The following is a 19,882-nucleotide window of genomic DNA, read 5'->3' as shown; positions in this document are numbered from 1 at the left end:
AAGGCCAACAGATTTACCTCCAGGCTGTCTGTAGCGGAGGTGGCGTGGTGTGGACGGAGAGCGACACGGAGACATGTCTCCCGCCTCGCTGTTCTGCGGAGACTCTGGGATGATTTTCTCCAGCGACACAGATTCCAACACAGCTAGGCAGCAAGTTCAGATCAGGAGAAAAATCACAATAAATGACAGTTTATAATGATGAACATTAATGCTGCAGTTATACAGGACAAGAAAACTTTTTATGTAATTATGATGACATGTTTCTATTTACACACCATACATTTATTATTTGCAAACGTTGGTTTGGGATTTTACCAACTTTGTACATATCTGTTCCCAGTAGATTTGACTAATTTGAAAGAAAACATGCTTTTAAGAGAGATGGATGACATTTTCAAAAAAAGACACCGATCAGAACAGGAACAGTTATCCATTTCTGAATGTACTGGAAGCTAATTCTCAGAAATTTTTATTTGTAAAAATTACTTGTAAAGAACATCTGCCTTACTTGAATGGCATGTTTGGCATGTTCTCTGGTCTTTCTTATTTTAGAGGTGTTACAGAAGAAAGTTCCTGCTACAGTCTTAAAAAACTGTCTGTCTATACCCTTGCAGTGGGAAGTTGAGGGTTTGATTGAAGATTGTTCTCCTGCCACATGTTGATGTGCTCAAATGTGTCCATCTGTGAGTGCGGCTACGTGAATGTAGCTATTTTCCCTTTGGACACTTGGAGGTTGTGGTAAGTTTGTGTTGAGGGAAACTTCGACGTACTTCTCCGAATGCTCCTCCTCAGTTTCCCACAGAAAGGATCGATCCGCGGAGCCTCCTCCCCATCGGCTGCTGGGATGGGACTCTGGTCAGGCGAGGAGGGAGTCAGAGGATCCTGTGGCGGCTTGCAGTTGTTGGGAGGAGGCGAGGTGGAAGAGGAAGGTGGAGAGGTAGCAGTCGGGGTTGGGGTTTGAGGCGTCGGAGTTTGAGGGGTCTGGGCAGAAGTGGGGCTACTGACAGCCGACTGGGAGCTGCTGTGGTTGAAGTTTGAGTTGGACAGAGGAGACGTCAGGTCGAGGCCCCCCACCCTGGCAGTGATGGGGGAGTGAAGAGAAAGCTTTCGGATCCGGACAGGGGAAGAGGTGCGGGACTGGATGGACAACGGAGGAGGAGACGAGAACTTGCGGCAGAGACGAGGAGATCTATCGTTCGTGTTGTCAGTGCCTCTGTTGTTTTGGTTTGTGGCAAAAAACAACTCCAAGGACCTGGAGAGAGGAGACAAACAATATGTTAGCAAAATAATAAGATATTAAAAAAGCAATAAAGAAAGAGTTCAGGGGGGGAAAAGAGAAAACAAACATAATTGCAGCAGTGTGGAAGATTGTTCTCTCATTATGAAACTTTTTTTCTTTTAGAACAGTTTTTTTTAACAAACAAGAGGAAAGTTGTATTTGTGCTGGGATATTTTCTTAAAGTGAAGATCTTCCAGAGAACAGGGAGGGCTTCAGGCTTCCTGTTATTAGATTTCATCAGAGTGATTTGTATTGAGCGGGCAGAGCGGACACAGGATGCGAGAGCAGTGACAGATTCTTTATTGTTGTACCTCTGTATACCAGCACACTGAACTGAACAAAATATATATATTTTCCAGGCTACCCTGGTGACTGCCAGCTTTAATTCCCCCAATGTTTCAATTCATACCTTTTAAAACATCAGAAATATTATCGCTTTGTAAAGCCAGGGAAATTACTCAGCTTCAATAAATGCGGTAAAAGTGAAGATGAACTTAATACTGTCCTATTAATGTCGAGCCCACAGAGAGTTATCATCAGTTTATGCAGTTTATCCCTGAGAGGCTTTACAGCAGCTGTTAAGATGGTTTGGTTCTTAAGGTCTGACACGCTTCACGATCAATTTTCACTCTCGTTAGAGTTTGTGTTGTGCAGTTTATTTTCACAAAGAAGAAGTAATAGGTTTGAAAGAGAGCAGACTCGTTCACATTTACACTTGTAAGAACACACTTTATAATGTTTCTTTAAAATAGTCAGCATGTTATATCACATTTATTGTGTAAATATCCACATATACTTATACAAACTTGATCTTTGTAAACTTTAGAACGACCCAGAGTTTTTAATTTATTGGAGAATTATTACAATGTTAGGAAGTAATAGTTAACAAACTCACCTAAGGAAAACTTAAAATAAGTCTGTTCAATTAAATTAGATTAGAATAGAACTGAAATATTCTTTATTATCCCACAGTGGGGAAACATTTAGCAACAGGACATCACTTACTCTACCTCTATAACATTTTATGAAATTGGAGCAGAAAGAGAATGAGTTTGGACATTCTGCTTTGCAAAATCTCTCCAGATCATCTAGAATAGAGAATAGCCAATTATGTTTTAGAGGATCTATATAAGGGACCAAGCTGGCCCTGGAAGGCATTGATTTTGTGTTTGATTAACCATGTCTGTGTTGATTTAGCCATATTTCTAAGTTGGTATGGAAGTGAATTGGAAGAGATAGAGACCTGGAGTGGCCTAGTCAAAATCTGGACTTATTATCCAACTCAGATGCTACATTGTGACTTTAAACAGGCCTCTTCTGTCTGCTTAAACATTCTCCAGTGTCCGCTGTCAGTGAACAGTAATGTAATAGTTTTCTTGACCTTTATTGAATAAAAAAATTTTACTTTTGCCTTATGAAACTGTTTAATATTAATTTGATCATATATTAACCAGCTATATTGTCACCTTATCAACATTTAATTTTTCTACTACTGTATTACCAAGTAATTTGTTGATTGATGTTGGATGACAATAATGTGAGAAGTCGAAGAATTATCATTCTGGTGCTTAGTACGTAATTTTTAATTACATACTAATTAGAAATTACATATATTACATAATTGTAAATGTAACTGTGAGCAATAATAGCAGAGTAATTGTAGTTTATGTTTGCTTACCAACACAATGAAAACAACACAAAATGTTTAAGTAAAACTATTCTAGATCAGAAAATATGGATATCTTCTAATAGTTAATTAGAATTAGAGTCAATCTGTGACCTGTGTTTTCTACAGAGAGATGTAAAAATCTTCCTTAAGTCTGAGAGCCACCACAGGTTTGGTGTTTGATTCTGTGCCAGAAACATGAAAGCTGTTGTCAAATGGAAAATAAAACATTTGGTTATTGCAGTTCAGGGAATTGAGTCAAAATTGGTTTATGGGTAGAGCTATCATGCAAAGGCAAACACAGGCATCTTCTGTTTGTACGGGTCTCTCTTACAGATCCAAAACAGAGAACAAGATGCATCTTAAAAAGAAATGAAAATCAGGACAGGGGAAGATGCATGAAAAGCTGAAGAGCAACAAGCAGAGTAAGAGAATGCAATCTTAAAGTGATTAATATCTTACAAATTTTTTTATGGGCATAACAATATGTTGGAAAGAAAACATCTAAAGAAAGTAATATTCCACTGAGAAAAGATGCTTTCGGATTAATGCAGCCTTTACACAAAAAAATATATATTCTGATTTCCCTTGACTTCTTTTTTATTGATGAGTCATTATAATGTCAGAGGCAGATGGAGAGTTACAATCCCAGTAAATCATTCGCATAAATTCTCAGTCAGGATTAGCAAAACCTAGAGCCATGCATTAGTTCAGTATCAGACCATGACCAGAAGAGAGAAGAAGCAGGCAGGAGAAAGTGCAGCAGAGTCAACAGAGAAAAGACCAAGTTACTTGGACTGATCCATGGCTATCTTCTTGATCTTCAGACTGTAGTCAGGACAGATGGATGAGATGGACAGACGGTCAAATGAGTGGCGCTGCGCCCTGGAATATGTGGGGACAAGAGAAATGAATGACAAAATGATTTAATGTCGGGTTGGAACGGTTGAATTGAGAGAGGAATCCAAGCGATGGAAGATGGTCAGAGGGATGATGTTGGAAGAATGATGAATTAATCTGCCTTGGAGAAAGGTTGTGCATGAGGAAGGAGCAGACACTGTGAGTCAGAGAACAGCAGGGCACAGGAAATATTCAGACTCCTAAGGTGATCTGTGACCACATGGGAGGAAACCCAACCTCAAAAAGGCACATAATTTTACTTCTAAATTTCTAAATATGTATACATGGGCATACGCCATACATATTTATGTGTGGAGATATTTCATCTCAGTCCCTGTAGGAATGAGATGTGGGAAAGAAATCTCTCCCCTTGTAAGAAAGAGTTGGAAGCAGTTTCCAATTTCAACCCATGAAAGCAGTTTAACTGTACTGGGCAAAGACGCCACCAATTTATTTTCTGGAGAATCTGTATCACTTAAAACCAGATATTACATTTTTCAAAGTGAAACTTTTCTTACTTTCTGACATCAAATAAACATTTTTTGGTGATGGTCAGTTAGGATTTAGAGAGATTCTTTTTACCTTCTTGCATTTCTTTTCCTAAATCTACTAGAATTACTATGCCTTTAAAGAACCAGTGAAGGTCAAGATGATGATGCTGTGGCTTCATTTTGACACTCCCAGTATTTGAGGAACTGCCCTGTCTTTCAATCAATGCAATGCAAAAGGAAACATCTTCAAAAAACAAAATTGCTCTGAATTCCCTACAAATACGGCGATACACAGACACCAACAATACCGTTTATCTTCTCTGTATTCGAAAATTGCAGACTCCAAAAACAAAAGAAGACAAAACTAAAAAAAAAAACAAAGAGATTGTTTAGATTTTCATGGGAAGAAAATGTCTTGGAAGGACTTTCAAATTTAAATAATGTTTAACTTAATTAAATGCAGCTAGTGGGTTGGGTGCAAGGTTCACCTACCGCAAAACATGCTTTCTGTAGAATACAGCTTTAATTTAATCTCTTTGTAAAAGTATTGTATTAAATCTTAAAATCTAGAAAAACTACAAACATGCAACTATCTTTCTTGTGTGCCTCTAATGCTCAACTGCTTCCTTCTTGTTCTCATCCAGTGAAGGCAGCCACAAGTCATGGTGAGTAAAGTAACTATGTCCTTTGGCACAAAAAAACCACAAACGTTTCCAGTCAAAACCCAGAGCTGAGCAGAAATGTGGATGGAGCATAAATATCCTGTTCTGATGCAGCCAGAGATATAATGAGATTTAGGTTGAACATCATGTGACACACAGCAGATTTTTATGTCGATGCCAAACGAAATTTGTTGCGGCATCTGTCCTGCTGGCCCTTCAGATACAAACATCGCTTGTTCAAGCTGGTTGGCTTAATCTTGTCATGTGTAAAGCCAAAACCTGATTCTTACATTAAAAAAAAAAATGATGCAATCCCTGCAGCAAATGTGTGTCGTACGACCAAAGGCATGACTGCATATTTGTATGTGTAAATTGTAAGACCTGATGGGTATGGAGGAAAAGGGCTTCTTGTAGATGTCAGCCAGTTTGTCCATGACTACGGTTGCCGTGGTGAAGATCCTGTACGTGTGCAGGAAGGTGTTCAGGAAGTCTATAGAGAGGAAGCGCAGGTCGGTCAGCCGCTCCAGCAGCCGCTCCACACTCGCGTAACGGATCTGGGGGACCTTGCAGGAGTTGAGCGTCTTGCTGAAGCAAATGTCAACATCATCTTTATGGAGGCGCACATCGGATCTGATGAATACACACACACACACGCGCGCACACGCCGACACAAACACAAAACAGCATGTGGGTGACTGCAGGGCAGCTCAGCAAGAAAAATTTATTAAATGCCACTGTGCAAAAATAAGGTTAAGCCACTAAAGAGAAAAATAAAAATGAAAACTATAAATTAAAAGAAATAAACATAAAACTTTGACTTAAAACAATTACTTTTTCACAGGAACATGGATCTAATATCAAAATGGTCACAAAAGCTTTAGATGTAAAAGCATCTCGATAATTGTGATTATGATTCTTGCATGTTCTTTTAAGTCTCCATATTTTCATACAAATCAGTGAAGACGACCAGTGATGTCAGTAACGCGTTAATTTGTAACGCGTTACTGACGTCGGACCACTTTTTTCAGTAACGAGTAATATAACGCGTTGCTATTTCAAATCGAGTAGTCAGACTACAGTTACTTATCAAAATCACGGTGCGTTACTATCTTCTTTTGTTATTTAATCGTATTTCCTCTACTCGTCTTGTCGAGTGACCGACGTCTCTATGCGACAGAAATCTAAACAATGGAGGGAGATGCGCATTTTGTTGGTGGAAAAACTGGAACTATTTTGAGTTTCTGTCGCCAAGTCCGATTATTATAAGCGGCCTTGGGCTTCATTTTTTTAAAGTCGCTTGCAGATTTAATGAGTGGCGGGTTGCGACTTTTTTGGCTCGTTTTTGAACGTGAAGTTCCTCATTTGGGTTTGGAAATAAGCAGAGACTCATAATAAATCCCAGAATTTGTCCGTCATTAAGATAGTTTTAGTCAGTCTCTCCCTGTTCATCATTTCTTAGATGATCCGTCCCGCTGTGTCTTTGTTAATGTCAAGTTAATATATTACGTCTGAATGACATCGAGCTTCGCGTTGCGCTCCAGAAAACTGCAAACATCGAGACCAATATGAACAGCACAATAAACGTGAAAACAGCCACGAATGAACGTGTCCGTAATTGGCAATGATTATAATGGCAATTTAACGCTATTCTAATTATTAATATTAAGATAAGTGTCACAAATCTGTGCAGCCATCTGAGCTGTGGAGCTGCAGGAGGAGCTCTGTGCGCAGTGACACCAAATGCAGAGAACCTGAAGGTAATCCTTCTTAGAGTTTTCCAGACAACAGTGGACCACACAAATTACTCAGGTTTTTTATTTTTTTGTACTGTTTTTTCTACAATCTCCTCTTCAGTTCAACCTTATCAGTGGAGACACATTGTTGATGTTACCATTATAAAATAGCTGACAATTAAGAATTGGCAAAGATGAATGTTATTTTCACAGGAGGCAGAGCGTTGTTGTTAGCAGCTGCTGAAAGTAACTAAAAAGTTACTTTTAGTGTAACTTAGTTACTTTCCAAATCAAGTAGTCAGTAATATAACTAAGTTACTTTTTCAAGGAGTAATCAGTAGTCCGATTAAAGTTACTTTTTCAAAGTAACTATGCCAACACTGAAGACGACACATTTTTCTTATCTTACTGAGGTTCTCATTTCCATAACAAGGCATGGGCTGCTATGAGATTCTTATGTCATTATATTCCTGAATAAAATGACAGTGGTTGCACACATTTGACATATTACCATAAAAATTTAAAAGAAGAAAATTTAAGATGATGCAGCTGTTTTTGTTTTAGTCCCTTCTTTAAGGTTTGGTGCTTTTGTTGTAAAATTTTTGAGGGAAGAAGAAAAGAGAGGGATGTTTTGTACTTGCTTTGATTTGAAGTCATTTTGTTATTATTTGTGCACATTAGCTACATTTGGCTAAGGGGCTGCAATAAATGGTTTCAACCAGCAGGAGGTCAAATTTAAAACCCCAAAGTGGGTGTATTGCACAAAATGCCCTCCTTTAACGCTCTCCAAGGAGTAACTCTTTCTTCCTTGTTTTCTAGAAGAGTTTAGCGTTGGTTTCTGAAAATTGTGCATGAAGGCTGAATGTTAAATTAGTCAGGCTGACAGCATGGGTTTCGGCAGTTGCTTAACAGACACGGATGCTCGCAACTTTCAAAATAGCATTAACTTAATAATGGACTCATTCAGACTCATTTTACCTTCCTACTAACTGACTCGTGAGAAAAAAGTGTAATGGAAAAAAAAGCTGTGCTAAGCAATGGGTGGCAGAGTGAGGATCAGAGTATGCATCAGAAAGTAAAATCTAAGATAAAACTCTTAGATAGTCTTGCACTTCTGATTAAAATAACCAAGCTGTACTAGAGGTATAGCTCAATGGAGATTCTGAAGCAGCCTGACATTTTACTTTTTAATACATAGGTCTAGCTCGGAGGTTATCAACTTCAATCCATGAGTTCAAATACCCTCCAACTTTTGGAGGCATCTGTGCTCTAACACACTTGAATCAAATAAATTGTTAATGATCAAGCTTTTGCAAAAAAAGCAGAGGTAAATGAGCCTTTTGATTCAGGAGATTTTCAACAAGAGTGAATGCAAAAGTTGCAGGATATTGGCACTCAAGAGCTGGAGTTGCAGATATCGCAAATTGGCCCATGCCTATTTAAAATCCAAACTTGTGTCAATTTTGAAACTAATTTCTCTCCATAGCTCTTCACTTTGAACATGCAGCTTGCTCTAGGTGCACAGCATGAAGATATGTGTGCTTTTCTTCACACAAACATACTTACTTGATTATATGAGGCACAGTGACTTTAGAGTTTTCCTCAAACACAATAGTCATCAAGCCATTACAGCGGATATTATCGATGCACTGTAGATATACAGAGAACAACAATTAACCAAAGACAAAATATTTTCTAAAGATTACGCAGACAACTGGTGGAGAGAGCAATAGAAAACATCCCAATGTAGTTCGAACTGGTTTTATTGTTTTCTCGTGTTTCCTGCTTTAAATTATTACAAAGGTGGGATTAATAAGAATATGTCAAGACAAGAACGCAATTTATAAACCCATCATTGTATTCTATGTGACAGGAATTACTCTAGAGTGATATACTTGTATGCTGTTACCTTGTTTGTGAAGCAAGAGGCAGCGAGCCCTGGGGACCGGCACCACACTCTGTTTACTCATCACTAAGCCCCCCAGTGCCCAGCGGAGACATGCTCTTGCTGTTTGGAGGTGTCCTTGTTATTATGTGTTTGTATGGATCTGCGTTGGTGTATTACCTGGCTAATGTCACTGGTCCATGCAGCCTTCTCCTGCCGCGACGGTGCCAGCAGCACCACAGTAAATGAAGGCAAGTCTGATGGTTCCACCACCAACTTAAAGTCCAGCTGACCAAACACCTGACCAGCCGTTTTAGCTGCAATGCAGAGGAACCCAATCAGTGTTTTACACTACAACACACTCCTAGATGCATATGTTCCTAAATATTTATGAGGAAAACAGCAGCACTGACGGTTAATTAGGCAAACCTTCTTCTGTGCATTGCTGAGGATTAACTGTAAAATGGACCATGAGTATCCACATGTATGCCGCACTCTTTGTATTTATGGGTGTAATTGCCAATCCTAGATGCAAAATGAATTTTCACATAAAGGAGTTACAGCTCTATAATGTTAAAAGATCAAACCACGGTATTTAAAGGGTGAATGTCTGATATTTAAAGGAAATTAATTATTGTGTGACATCTAATTAACCTTCAAAAGAGACGAAGTCTGACTAACCCGATACGTAGGAGGTTTTCAAGCAAAGAAAAGGAAGCACTGTTCTTACATTCGTCATCAGTAGCATCTGGTTCCTCTATCAGTGTGCAGTCAATAAGGGACAAAACTCCACCTTGCTGTTAGAGGAAGTAAAAAAACATTCTAGATTATTTTTCTTACTTGTGTATTGTTGCAGAGCACAGTGTAACAGTGATGTCACCTTCAGGAGGTGCAGTTTTCCACCAGAGCTGCGAGTGCAGACTAGAAAGTGTTTTGTGAAGAGAAAACACTGCCGTTCTCCCTCTTTCTTCAGGGAAAGAGAGCCGAGACGGACCTTGCTGAGTTTCCCTCGCTCCACGGACGGCAGCTGGATCAGAGAGCCTGTGGAGCAGCAGAGGCATAGGATTACATTACTCATCACTAAACTGACTGAAGAGAAGAAACACACACTGAACTTGTTTACCCAGGTTTCCTACATATTCTTCATATTCAGTTTTTCTCAACTGATTTGATCCATTTGTGTGATTAGAATTAAAATTCCTGCGATTGTTAGTCAAGCCTCCACAACATTTCTTTGTGTGTCACAGTGGCAGCTTCTCATTCCTCCAACAAACTTGCAAATGCTTTTAGACATGCACCAGTTGCTTCCACGCAATTCTCTGTGGCACTTTGACAGTGTTATATCCGTATGTCATGTCAGTCAAAACGAACAATAGCTATGAATGAATGCTAATTAGTCATTCCCTATAAAACTCATCGCATACATATGTCACTACATACAAAGTTTGTTTAAACAGTTGACAAAATCTGCTGACTTTTTCTTTATCATCCTTTCCATCCAAAAACTGAACAATTTCTCTCAGAAGAAACTCAGTTTTCACTAATAACATTGTTTACAGTTGTGCACAGTTGAGTCCAACGGTTGTTTGTTGTAAATAAGTTTATGCTTTTCTTTTGCACAAATCTGTGAACAAATAAGAGCTGCGAATCATATGTGTTTAGTGCCTTGTACTTATTTACTTCACTAAATACATTAACTTGTAACTTCTAAATGTAGATTTCAAATAGCTATGCAAAAACTATAAAGTGCAGTCTTGAGAAGTTTTAGGGTCCATCGCTAAGATCTGACTTTCATTGACTTGAATACTTGCTTTTGATGAACTATCCATTTTAGATTTAGTAGTTTGTTTTAATTGTTTTGAAAAATTTACAAGATGTTGTGCAAATGTCAACAGAGATGTAAGACAGGCAGAAAATGAGAGAAAAACAGTAAAATGAAAGTTAACTGGACTAAACTTAATTTTTGGAGGGCATATGTTTTACTATGGTGACGCTCTGAATGGACAGATAGATAAATGGATGAGCAGATGCATTGCTGAACAAATGGAGAGACATACATGGATGGATGGATGGATTGATGGACGGATGGACAGACAGATGGATGGTATATTTCTTTACAAACTAAAACCAAAATCCAAATTCCACACTTTTCTAGATTGAGTGGAAACCATCTTTACTAAATGCCTTTGAGTGTTTAGAGAATTTTTTTGGATGGGTTAAAAACAAGATCCAAATTAGAAAAATCAAGCCACTTCTGATGAGTCAGCTACAGAGTGAAAAACTCAGCCTGATTTCCTAGGACAGCTTAACATGTTTTTAAAGACTTGTAGATCTCTCCCAGCCAACAGACATGACAATAAAGCCACTGACAGGTAAATTACATTGACCATTTGGTTACAACACATTGTTCTGCTGGGAAATCTTGGTTCCTGGCATCAATCAGCTATTTCAAGGCAGCACCACTCCCAGATGACATCGCCCTTCTTAACAAGACTGTGTGTTTCACCACACGGTAGAGACAGCTCAACAAGGATAAGATCCTAATCTGCAGGATCAACTGGAAAACCCAATCATCAAAAGGAAAATCCTGCAACCCACAGTCACCTGCTGCTATTTTCCAAGAGCCAAACACCACAGGATGCCCACAAAGGTTCTCTGTAAATGCCACAAGGGGCTGCGGCTGTTTTTTACAGCACAACATCAGACAAGTAGGTTCTTTACCGCTGCTAAATGAGAAAATCTTATCTAATTTTACCAATCTGAGTAAATTTGATCATTTATGCTGTTATGAAACAGTAGGAAGCTGTTATTGGGTTTCTACACTTTGAATTAGAATTAGAGCATCCAGGATGAACACCAGAGTCCATATTGAATCAATAATCCCTCAACATAATTCAGTTTTAAAAGATTGAGGTTTTATAACTACTTGTTGCTTAACGTGTGTAGTGCTATGTAAGGTATGTGGAGTAATAAATGTAATTGAGTGGTTTTACTTTGTTAAACCAGGCAGAGCCTATGGTGAAATCATGCATGTGTTTAGTTGCACACAGATGTGGGGCAACAGAACCAGGAGGGAAAACCGAACATCAAATCCAGAATCGCATCATCTGCAAAGGGAAAGAGGAGAACCTGAGGCTCCTAAAGTATATAGTGGCACTATTGCTAGTGGGGCAATTAGCAATACCAGTAGGTTACCAAAGCATCTGCCAGTCAAAATAGTGAATGGTCAGTTATATGCATGAGACATCATCCCAATGTCTTGATGAGGTTTTTAAAAAATCACTTTTGGTGTTTGTAGGAAATCCTGTAGCTGCAGCTGACAGCTGTCCAGCATGTGAGGCATACAGACGTTACACTACTAGGACAAGAGCCCAATACAAACAGCTGTTAAAGCGCTATTTGAATGAAACAGCATAAATCACAGTAAACAAGGAGTTTTCTGTATGAGGCAAGACACAAACTGCTAAAGAGTATTGCTGTGAACTGATGAAGACTCACCCTGCCTGACGAAGGTCTGGCTGGTGTCCAGCAGGATGTCGCAGCCTTCAACAATCATTCTTTCAATGGCCAGATTCTTCCGGATGTTTTCTGTGTCGCTAACCTCATCGTGCATCACTCTGGACACACAATAATGAAGTTATTTCAGTTTTTGTAATCAGAGTGAATAGAAAAATGTTGAGTATTTCAACACCTACCTAGATAATTCCTCTAATTTGGACTTGGCAAACTCCAGACTCTTGCGCTCCACATGCTCATGAGGTGTGTGGGCCAGGAGTTCGTGCAGTGTTATGATGTAACGAGGGATCTTCATGGAGTAAAGAGCATTATGGAAAAGAAAAGCCGAGTGGATATGTACATTTAATTCAGTCGTGCAAACGTTTGTTTCCAAGCATCAGAGTGTGGCAGAGTTTACGATCTACCTGGAACATTGGGTATGTGAGAAAAGTCTCAAGCATCCGTCCTTCACAGGCAGCGTTGGACTCGTACTGTTTCAGCAGTTTGTCGAAGTCTCTGTTCTGCTTACAGTTGGCTAAAACTTGAAGGCTGTACTGATGGTTACGCACAAACTCCTGGTAGATGTTTAGCATGGGCAGCAGGATGTCAAACAGGTCAGCTGGAGGTAAAAATATACAATATTTTTTCAGTCAGTACCTCCAAATTGTGACAAAAACAAATTATATTTTCCCTCCATTGTTTTTTAGGACATTATCTGTATCACTGTCAATAGGATGTTTGCCACAGTTTTGTTGGTAGTAAGAGCAACAATTCATATATTTATAAATATTTATTCAGCTGCACTTTTTCTGTCCAATGATTGTTGATCTGTGCAGCTCCTCCACAAGTTGCAAGGATTCATGTTTCACATATTTAGTTTAATTACTGTTAATTTCCTTCAGTGCTTAAAGTTTGTGTGCTCAGTCCGATAAAATACAGAAATATAAACATAAAAGCAAAAGATTTCCAAGAATTATTTTTATTTAATTCAGCTACAAAAGGATAAATTAGACTACGAGAAGAAGAAAATGTCCCCTGGGTATTTTTTCAGTAGAAGCAGCAGAGTCCAAATGTTTTATTAGATCTACTGAAATTTTAATGTCCTTACTAGAGTACATGCAGTACATCATTTATGAAGCTTAACGATCCATTGAGAAATTGTCTGGTGATTAGAAATTCATACTTTTCACCTTAATCTGCCCAAACCAATGACTGGAGAGTTGAAAACTCCAAAAATAATATTTTTCTCCTGAATGGTGAGCATGCTGGACTGACCACTCCCTGGTCAAGCTGACAACATTCCTCAGTGTGTGAAGTTGGACAGTTTCACAAGCCATTTAATTTTCTAAGGGTTTCATTTAGGCTGCAGGATAGTGAGAGAGACCAAGACTTTCAGCAGATAACAGGAAGACTAAATGTATTAAAGCAAAGTAGCTTTTCTTCTATACTTTGAGCTTTCAATCAATGTCTACCATGAAAAATCTTACATTTTGTTGCATTATTAACCTTTTGCAACTCTAAAGGTCATGGTAAACATATGCATTTTCTAGAATATAGAGACTGCTTTAGTGATGTTTGCCACACAAGATGGTAATTGCTTTCATAATTTGCCAAAGATTGTTTATGATTAAAATCTCTCACCATTTTCTCTTTGTTTTAAAATAACTGTGAAACTTCTCTCAAACATAGGATGTGACATCACATTTTTCCTGAAATAAATAATTAACACTTGCTAACAAAAATGAGCTTTTTACTAAATTGAAACGGAAATTGGCTAAAATTAGCATCAGCAGATCAAAGCGGTTCAAAAGAGATCAGCCATTCAGCCCCTTCAATTCTCAATAAAGTCTAGTCAATAAATATAGTAACCACAGACTGAAACATGTTTGGCCTTCTTAAAAAGTATTTATGACCCGAGAAGAGAAAAAAGAAACAGATGAAAAATAAAAACCACACAGTTCTTTTTGGTGAAAAAAGGACTGGCTGCATAATGAGGAGATTTCAAACATGCTTTCTACAGCAGTAATTGATATGAAAGATGTCGGTGATAAAATGTCTACATCTAGATTCTGCTTGAAAAGAAGAGTCACATCAGGTCGACAAGTTTAATCAGCGCTTTCCTCTATGTTATAATTTGTCACAAGCAATTTGCTGCCACAACTGTCAGCCGCCTGTCTCCAGGGTGATGCTTATCCCCTCGGGGGGTGGGGGTGTTAGGTGGTGAGAAGCTTCTGGTCTGGATAGTTATTGTCTGTGAAGACAATGAGTCTGCTCAGCGCAGACTGAGATAGAAACGCCGGGGTTTTTGTGAACAGGACTAAGTGACATTAACAGTGACGTCTGGTCTGAATAGGAAATATTGAAGCGGAGATTCGCTGAAAAGCCGACCTTCATGCCTTCAGCGAGCGTGGTTATGGACTGTGTTGGCGCGCTCTGCTCTGTGTGAAGGCGAGTGACAGCTCACCCAGCACCAGAGTTGGCCAGTTGGCGATCCTTGCTTTCAAGCCTTGATGGAAAATCTCGTGGAGGAACATAATGGTCTCGCTGGGAACATATTGAAAACACATTAGCAGTGTCGACTTTAGGGAGAGTAACAGAAAAGCAGAGAAGAGTTTTTGGTTTCATTTTTTAAAAGTAATAAAGAGACACGTTCAAACATAAAGCAACACACCTGTTGAGGAAGATGCTGCTCACATCATCATGGCTGATGGGAGGTTTCTTTGAACTGGCGGCCATTCTCAGAGGTCTGAGGAAACAGTTGACCAGGATATAGAGCTGGTGGACATACCTGTCACACACACACACACACACACACACACACACGCACATAGGTAAAAAAAAATATGAAAGGTTGGCTGTTCTACAAGATATCCTAATATAGGGGGATCATAAGCCATACTGCAAATAAAGAGTGGCATGCAATGTGCATCCTCTGGAATACGACTCTCAGATGAGGTAATGCGCACACACTTCCAAATTGTGCAAACAGGCTGGGACTGAAGTAGATTGTGGGTCTTTATAGTTTGCAGCTTGAATACAAAATACATTAGCCACCATAGCCTGCCATCATAACAAATTTTGCAACTACGTTTTGCATTCTCTGCTGAAATGAACTGTCCACAATGGAGCTGGAAAACATTTTAAATATGACAAATAAAATACAATCAAAAGAATAATTAAAATGGAAATCATGTGATTAATTGCTTAATACATCACAGTTAGGGAGAAGAAGGGGTTATGTGGTTTAAGATCTGATTTTATAATTGTGCAGTGCAAATTGATTCTGGGTTCAGAGTCTTGCCATAATCAGTGAAAAACAGATTTTTGCTTTTGTGTCCTTCTTACTGCAAATGCTAAGATATGCACCCTGTGCTATATGTTCAGATAACTCCTGTCATCTGGATCATTTGATCCTGTAGATAGATTGATGAATTTTAATGGCGCCTTCCTTCAAAGCGAGCCTAAAACAGATGGTGAACGCACAGAAACCACCCATGTTTCCAAGGAACCTTTGCAGATTGTCAATAAAAATCAGAGTGCAAATGTAACACCCATGTGTGGTATTATGACAGGCAGGTAGCAGTTTGCTGTAAGATTTGAACAGGACTGGAGTGCACAATGTAAAACTGTAAACTCTGAAACAGAAAACAAGAATTACAGGGGCTTTTATAACAATTGGAAGTCATCATTTGCATACTGTACGTTTCCATAAATGTAACTTTAACCAGCTTAGCTTTTAAATATGGCAGAAGAGAAACATAAACATATCATTTAAAATGAACTTAACCAGGTCCAACCAGAGCTCTGTGTTGTAAAGGTTTGATTCTTACTTTTAAAATTACATTTGATATTTTTAGAGTAAAGATGCTCGACTGAATAAGCTCTGCTAAGATAGAAAAAAAATTAAAAACATGAAATTATTTATTGTAAATAGTATTGCGATCAGAATATTCTACAATAATATTGCTATAACTTGATTGTCTTCAAGACATCCGGCTCTAACAGGAACCCACGGTTTATTTTTTCAACACATAGGTGCTACAAATAAACTTAAATTTTTATTTCATTTTTGATCTTGAGGTAAACAAGTCTCTATAACAAAATAATGAATCGGAAAGCTTGCTACACATCTTTACCAAGAGTGCCAATAATTATAAAGTATTACTTCAGTTAAAATGGATGGTATCAGATGTAAGCAACACTTTTAAAAAGCGCCAGCTCATATTAACTTAACATTAACAACTGCAGTTTATTTAAAATGATGCTGCCACAATCTTTACCAACACTGGAAAAATAAATTATATAATAGAGCTTAAATCATTGGCTCCCAGTTTGCAAAACAATCCATTTCTTGTAGCTGGATCTATAAGGCACTGAGTGGTCCTGACCCCACAGTACCTACAACATTTCCGAGTTGTTAATCTGGAAAGGACAATCTGTGTTTCTCAGGTCATCAGAGACTTTCAAGACTTTTTGTTTTCATGACCTGAACTAAACAAGGAGAAGCAGCATCTAGTTTTTGTGTTATCAAAACAGGTTCCTGAGAACCTGAGGTGTTCAGAAACTATTGACACATTTAGGTCAGAATTGGATCAGGAAGGATTTAAAATGTATGGCCGTCATTTTAATGGTTTAGTGGAGTTTAAAAAAGTTTGAAACAGGACAAAAGTTAAGTTGTTTTTGTTTTTGTTTTTTTGTTGTTTTGTTTTTGAAGAATGTTCACTTTGGAGCATAAAGAGTGGAAAATAATTTTGACATATTTTTAAAGTTGTGATAAGTTCAGATTTAAATTGTTTCAAAGTGATGGGAGAGTCAGAAAAGGAGGAGGAACAGATGGAGAACGGATGCCTTCTGGCCAATCTGACAATCTGAAGCCGATGCATTTTGTCAGGTCTAGTTTTAGTATTGGCCATAAAAATCCAGTCAGTTGTCATCCTAGATATCGTGAGAGATCATTCATAGAGCAGTCACCAGATCAGCCACTATCTTAGTGTAAAATATATATTTAACCACGGAGAAAAATGAATATTCCACTGAACAATTTTAAACAATGAAGCTGTAAAATATGTAAATGATACGTGATGCTAAAGTTTTTCATGCAAAATGTTGCATGACCAACCAAAAGTTTTTTTGTTAATCTTTAATTGTGTTTTCAATATTATTAAAATTCAAACATGATTTTTTTCTTCTTTCTTTAATAAAGAGCACTCCAAGTAGAAAGTCTTAATCTCAACTTTTATCTAGCACCAGATATTAATTTATAATATTAACCAAAGTTAGTCCATATAATAGCCACCTTGAGAACTCTGTGATCTCTATGCTGCACTCCTTCTGCTAATTTGACTAATTCAAATGTGTAATATTAAATCTAAAGTAAAATTACATTTACAAAGCCACCAAACTGTTATCAGACTATTTCCATAGGAAGATAACCATGACCATTTAGATGCAGATTGTGATGCTGCTCGAGGCATAATGTATTTACATACTCTGTCTCTGCCTCCACCATATTGAAGACAATCTGGTTCCTCTTCCTCATGCTCTCAGCATGCGGAGAGCAAATGTAGTCTTGGACAATAATTTTCCACTTCCTGCGACACAGCCAGCCCCGCATGAAACTCTGAACCTGCAGAAGGAGAAGTTTAAAGGTAAATGCACATATGAGAAATAAGAAATGAAGTTGATTGTGATAATATTTACCTTTTTGATCTTTTTGATATCCGGGTCTTCGTTCTCGTGGTAGACGTGATAAGGCCGCATCCGCTCCTTCGTTTTGTTCAAGGCTACAATCTTTTAAGAAAAGAGATTTCTGCTCAGACTCAGAAACTATTGTCACGTAAAACAGCAGATGCATAACAAATCCCTTTCATTATTTATTAACAAAGATATTAATTAAAATAGGATTTCAGAGTATTATGTAATTAACAAACTTAGGATGCCCTACATTTGCTCCCAGCTGATTCCCTGAATATTTTTAGTTCACCGTGTGCTCAAAGAATCATTGATGTGTTTATAGCAGATACCAATCACACTTCCTCATCACTGAAAGCCTTCATTCAGGACAGAGAGCAGGGGGAAAAACATGGAGGACACCTCGTTCTGGCTAAAAGTAAACACATTCTGGCTAACAGTTGGACAAAAAGAGCACAATTTTCAGCAATACTTAAAAAAAACCCCACTCTTCACAGATTTATATACTCCAGTGTGACATTATTTAACCTGTTTGTTTCTACTTTCAACCCAATTAACACTATCTGCTGCTGACATATGTGGTCGAGCTCGAGTGATAAAACCAAACACATTTTCAGCTACACTTCATCTTTATTTTCCCATTTGCCAGAGTTATTATGCAAATTATAGGAAAGAAGAGCCCGTCTGCCAAGTCCTGAGTGTAACGCTGGCTAGTTTGTTTAAATATTCATAAATGCAGAGCAATATATACACATGCATACACACACAGAAGAAAACAAACAAACAGACATACACCACTATGTTTTAATGAGATGAATAACCAGCTGCACATTGGCTCTTAAGTTTTAATCCTTTTTTCATGAGCAGCTTCATTAAAAATGCAGATGTTTTCTGTTGCAAAATAACTTTCATTAGTATTGTTTTATTACCATCCATCATCCCAGAATCCTGGCAATAAGATCCACCAAAACAACACACATTAGACAGAAGTGGAAGTGGCCCACTTGTTGCTCAAAGAGAAATTTACAACAGTGAGAGCATGATTTCTTATCAAAGACAAGATTGCACACGCAAGCTTGGGTGTTTAGACTCACGATTACTGACACAAATAAGCAAAGGCCAAATTGGAAACAACAGTGCAGCTTTGATTTATTGAGAGTTTACCAGCTGGACCATTGAACAAACAGCACTCCCTCTGAACAATCGTTATTCGCAGCAGAATGCAATTTCAAACGAATCCCTGTAATATTAGGAACAACTTTGGGGTTCTGTCTGGTTATGTCTGGGGCAGATGTGCATTTGCATCATTAGAAATAAGGAAACTAATTTAAAATCTTCCTTTTTGTTTTGCAAAAAAGTTCAATTTGGCTGATTAACAGTAGAGGAATTAAATCTGATAAAATCTGCTGTAATTTAAATCATGTTTAGACAATCTGCACAATATGTTTATCCCAATGAGTCATAAAAGTGAAATGATGTAAAACAACTCCGTAAATGATGTTTAGTTATCTAAAAATGCTGGGTATGTTTATTCTATGCTTGTTGATTTAATGCACTTCTCACTGATAAGGCAAAATATTAGTAATGTTTTTTTTTTTTTTCTTTTTAAACATCTTATATGGAGACCAAGCTACTAAAAAGGAGGTTATAAAGTTATGACTGATTGGTGCATGGCATTAGCCACAATTAATCTATCTTCAAATAGTTTATTTTGCTTTTTTTTGTACACAGATAAAGCATCACTGTTGGGCTCCAGCTAGAATCTCTAAACCTAATTTACAGCAACATGTCCTGTAAGGTTTGCTCAGGTTTGTTGACCTTTTGGTGGAACCCCAAAGACAACCAACAACGCTCAGAGTAAACGTAGTCTTTGCAATGATCGCTCACAATGAGGCTGCGTCTGCCTCTGTTTGACTTTCCTAATCATTACAATAACATTATAATGTCCTGAACACATTTCATTCATTTGTTGCCTGCCAACGGTTTGTAATGTCTCAGCTATTTAAAATTGGCAAAAGCAATATCTTTACAGCTTCTGACCAGCCATTTGCATCATGAGGACTTTTTCCACTGCATATTT

The 19,882-nt window shown here is 38.0% G+C and overlaps 1 protein-coding gene across 2 annotated transcripts in view; it reads right to left on the bottom strand.

Annotated features, from left to right (window-relative positions):
• Positions 1-19,882, bottom strand: part of rasgrf2b (Ras protein-specific guanine nucleotide-releasing factor 2b) — a 66,803-nt gene that overhangs the window by 10,498 nt on the left and 36,423 nt on the right. The window contains exons 4-18 of one of the 2 annotated variants that reach the window (XM_044109234.1): positions 17,812-17,901; positions 17,601-17,737; positions 14,783-14,899; positions 14,576-14,655; positions 12,537-12,730; positions 12,312-12,421; positions 12,115-12,233; positions 9,497-9,657; positions 9,347-9,413; positions 8,797-8,933; positions 8,298-8,380; positions 5,380-5,628; positions 3,738-3,830; positions 771-1,252; positions 18-143 (exon numbers count right to left, since the gene is read on the bottom strand). In XM_044109234.1, coding sequence (XP_043965169.1) covers positions 18-143; positions 771-1,252; positions 3,738-3,830; positions 5,380-5,628; positions 8,298-8,380; positions 8,797-8,933; positions 9,347-9,413; positions 9,497-9,657; positions 12,115-12,233; positions 12,312-12,421; positions 12,537-12,730; positions 14,576-14,655; positions 14,783-14,899; positions 17,601-17,737; positions 17,812-17,901 — 2,245 coding nt within the window. The remainder of the gene's footprint in view (positions 1-17; positions 144-770; positions 1,253-3,737; positions 3,831-5,379; positions 5,629-8,297; positions 8,381-8,796; positions 8,934-9,346; positions 9,414-9,496; positions 9,658-12,114; positions 12,234-12,311; positions 12,422-12,536; positions 12,731-14,575; positions 14,656-14,782; positions 14,900-17,600; positions 17,738-17,811; positions 17,902-19,882) is intronic. The other variant, XM_044109243.1, reaches the window with a different exon arrangement.

Source organism: Gambusia affinis, linkage group LG03, assembly GCF_019740435.1.
Source record: "Gambusia affinis linkage group LG03, SWU_Gaff_1.0, whole genome shotgun sequence".
Lineage (NCBI taxonomy): Eukaryota > Metazoa > Chordata > Actinopteri > Cyprinodontiformes > Poeciliidae > Gambusia > Gambusia affinis.
This window is presented reverse-complemented; position numbering and strand designations above follow the sequence as displayed.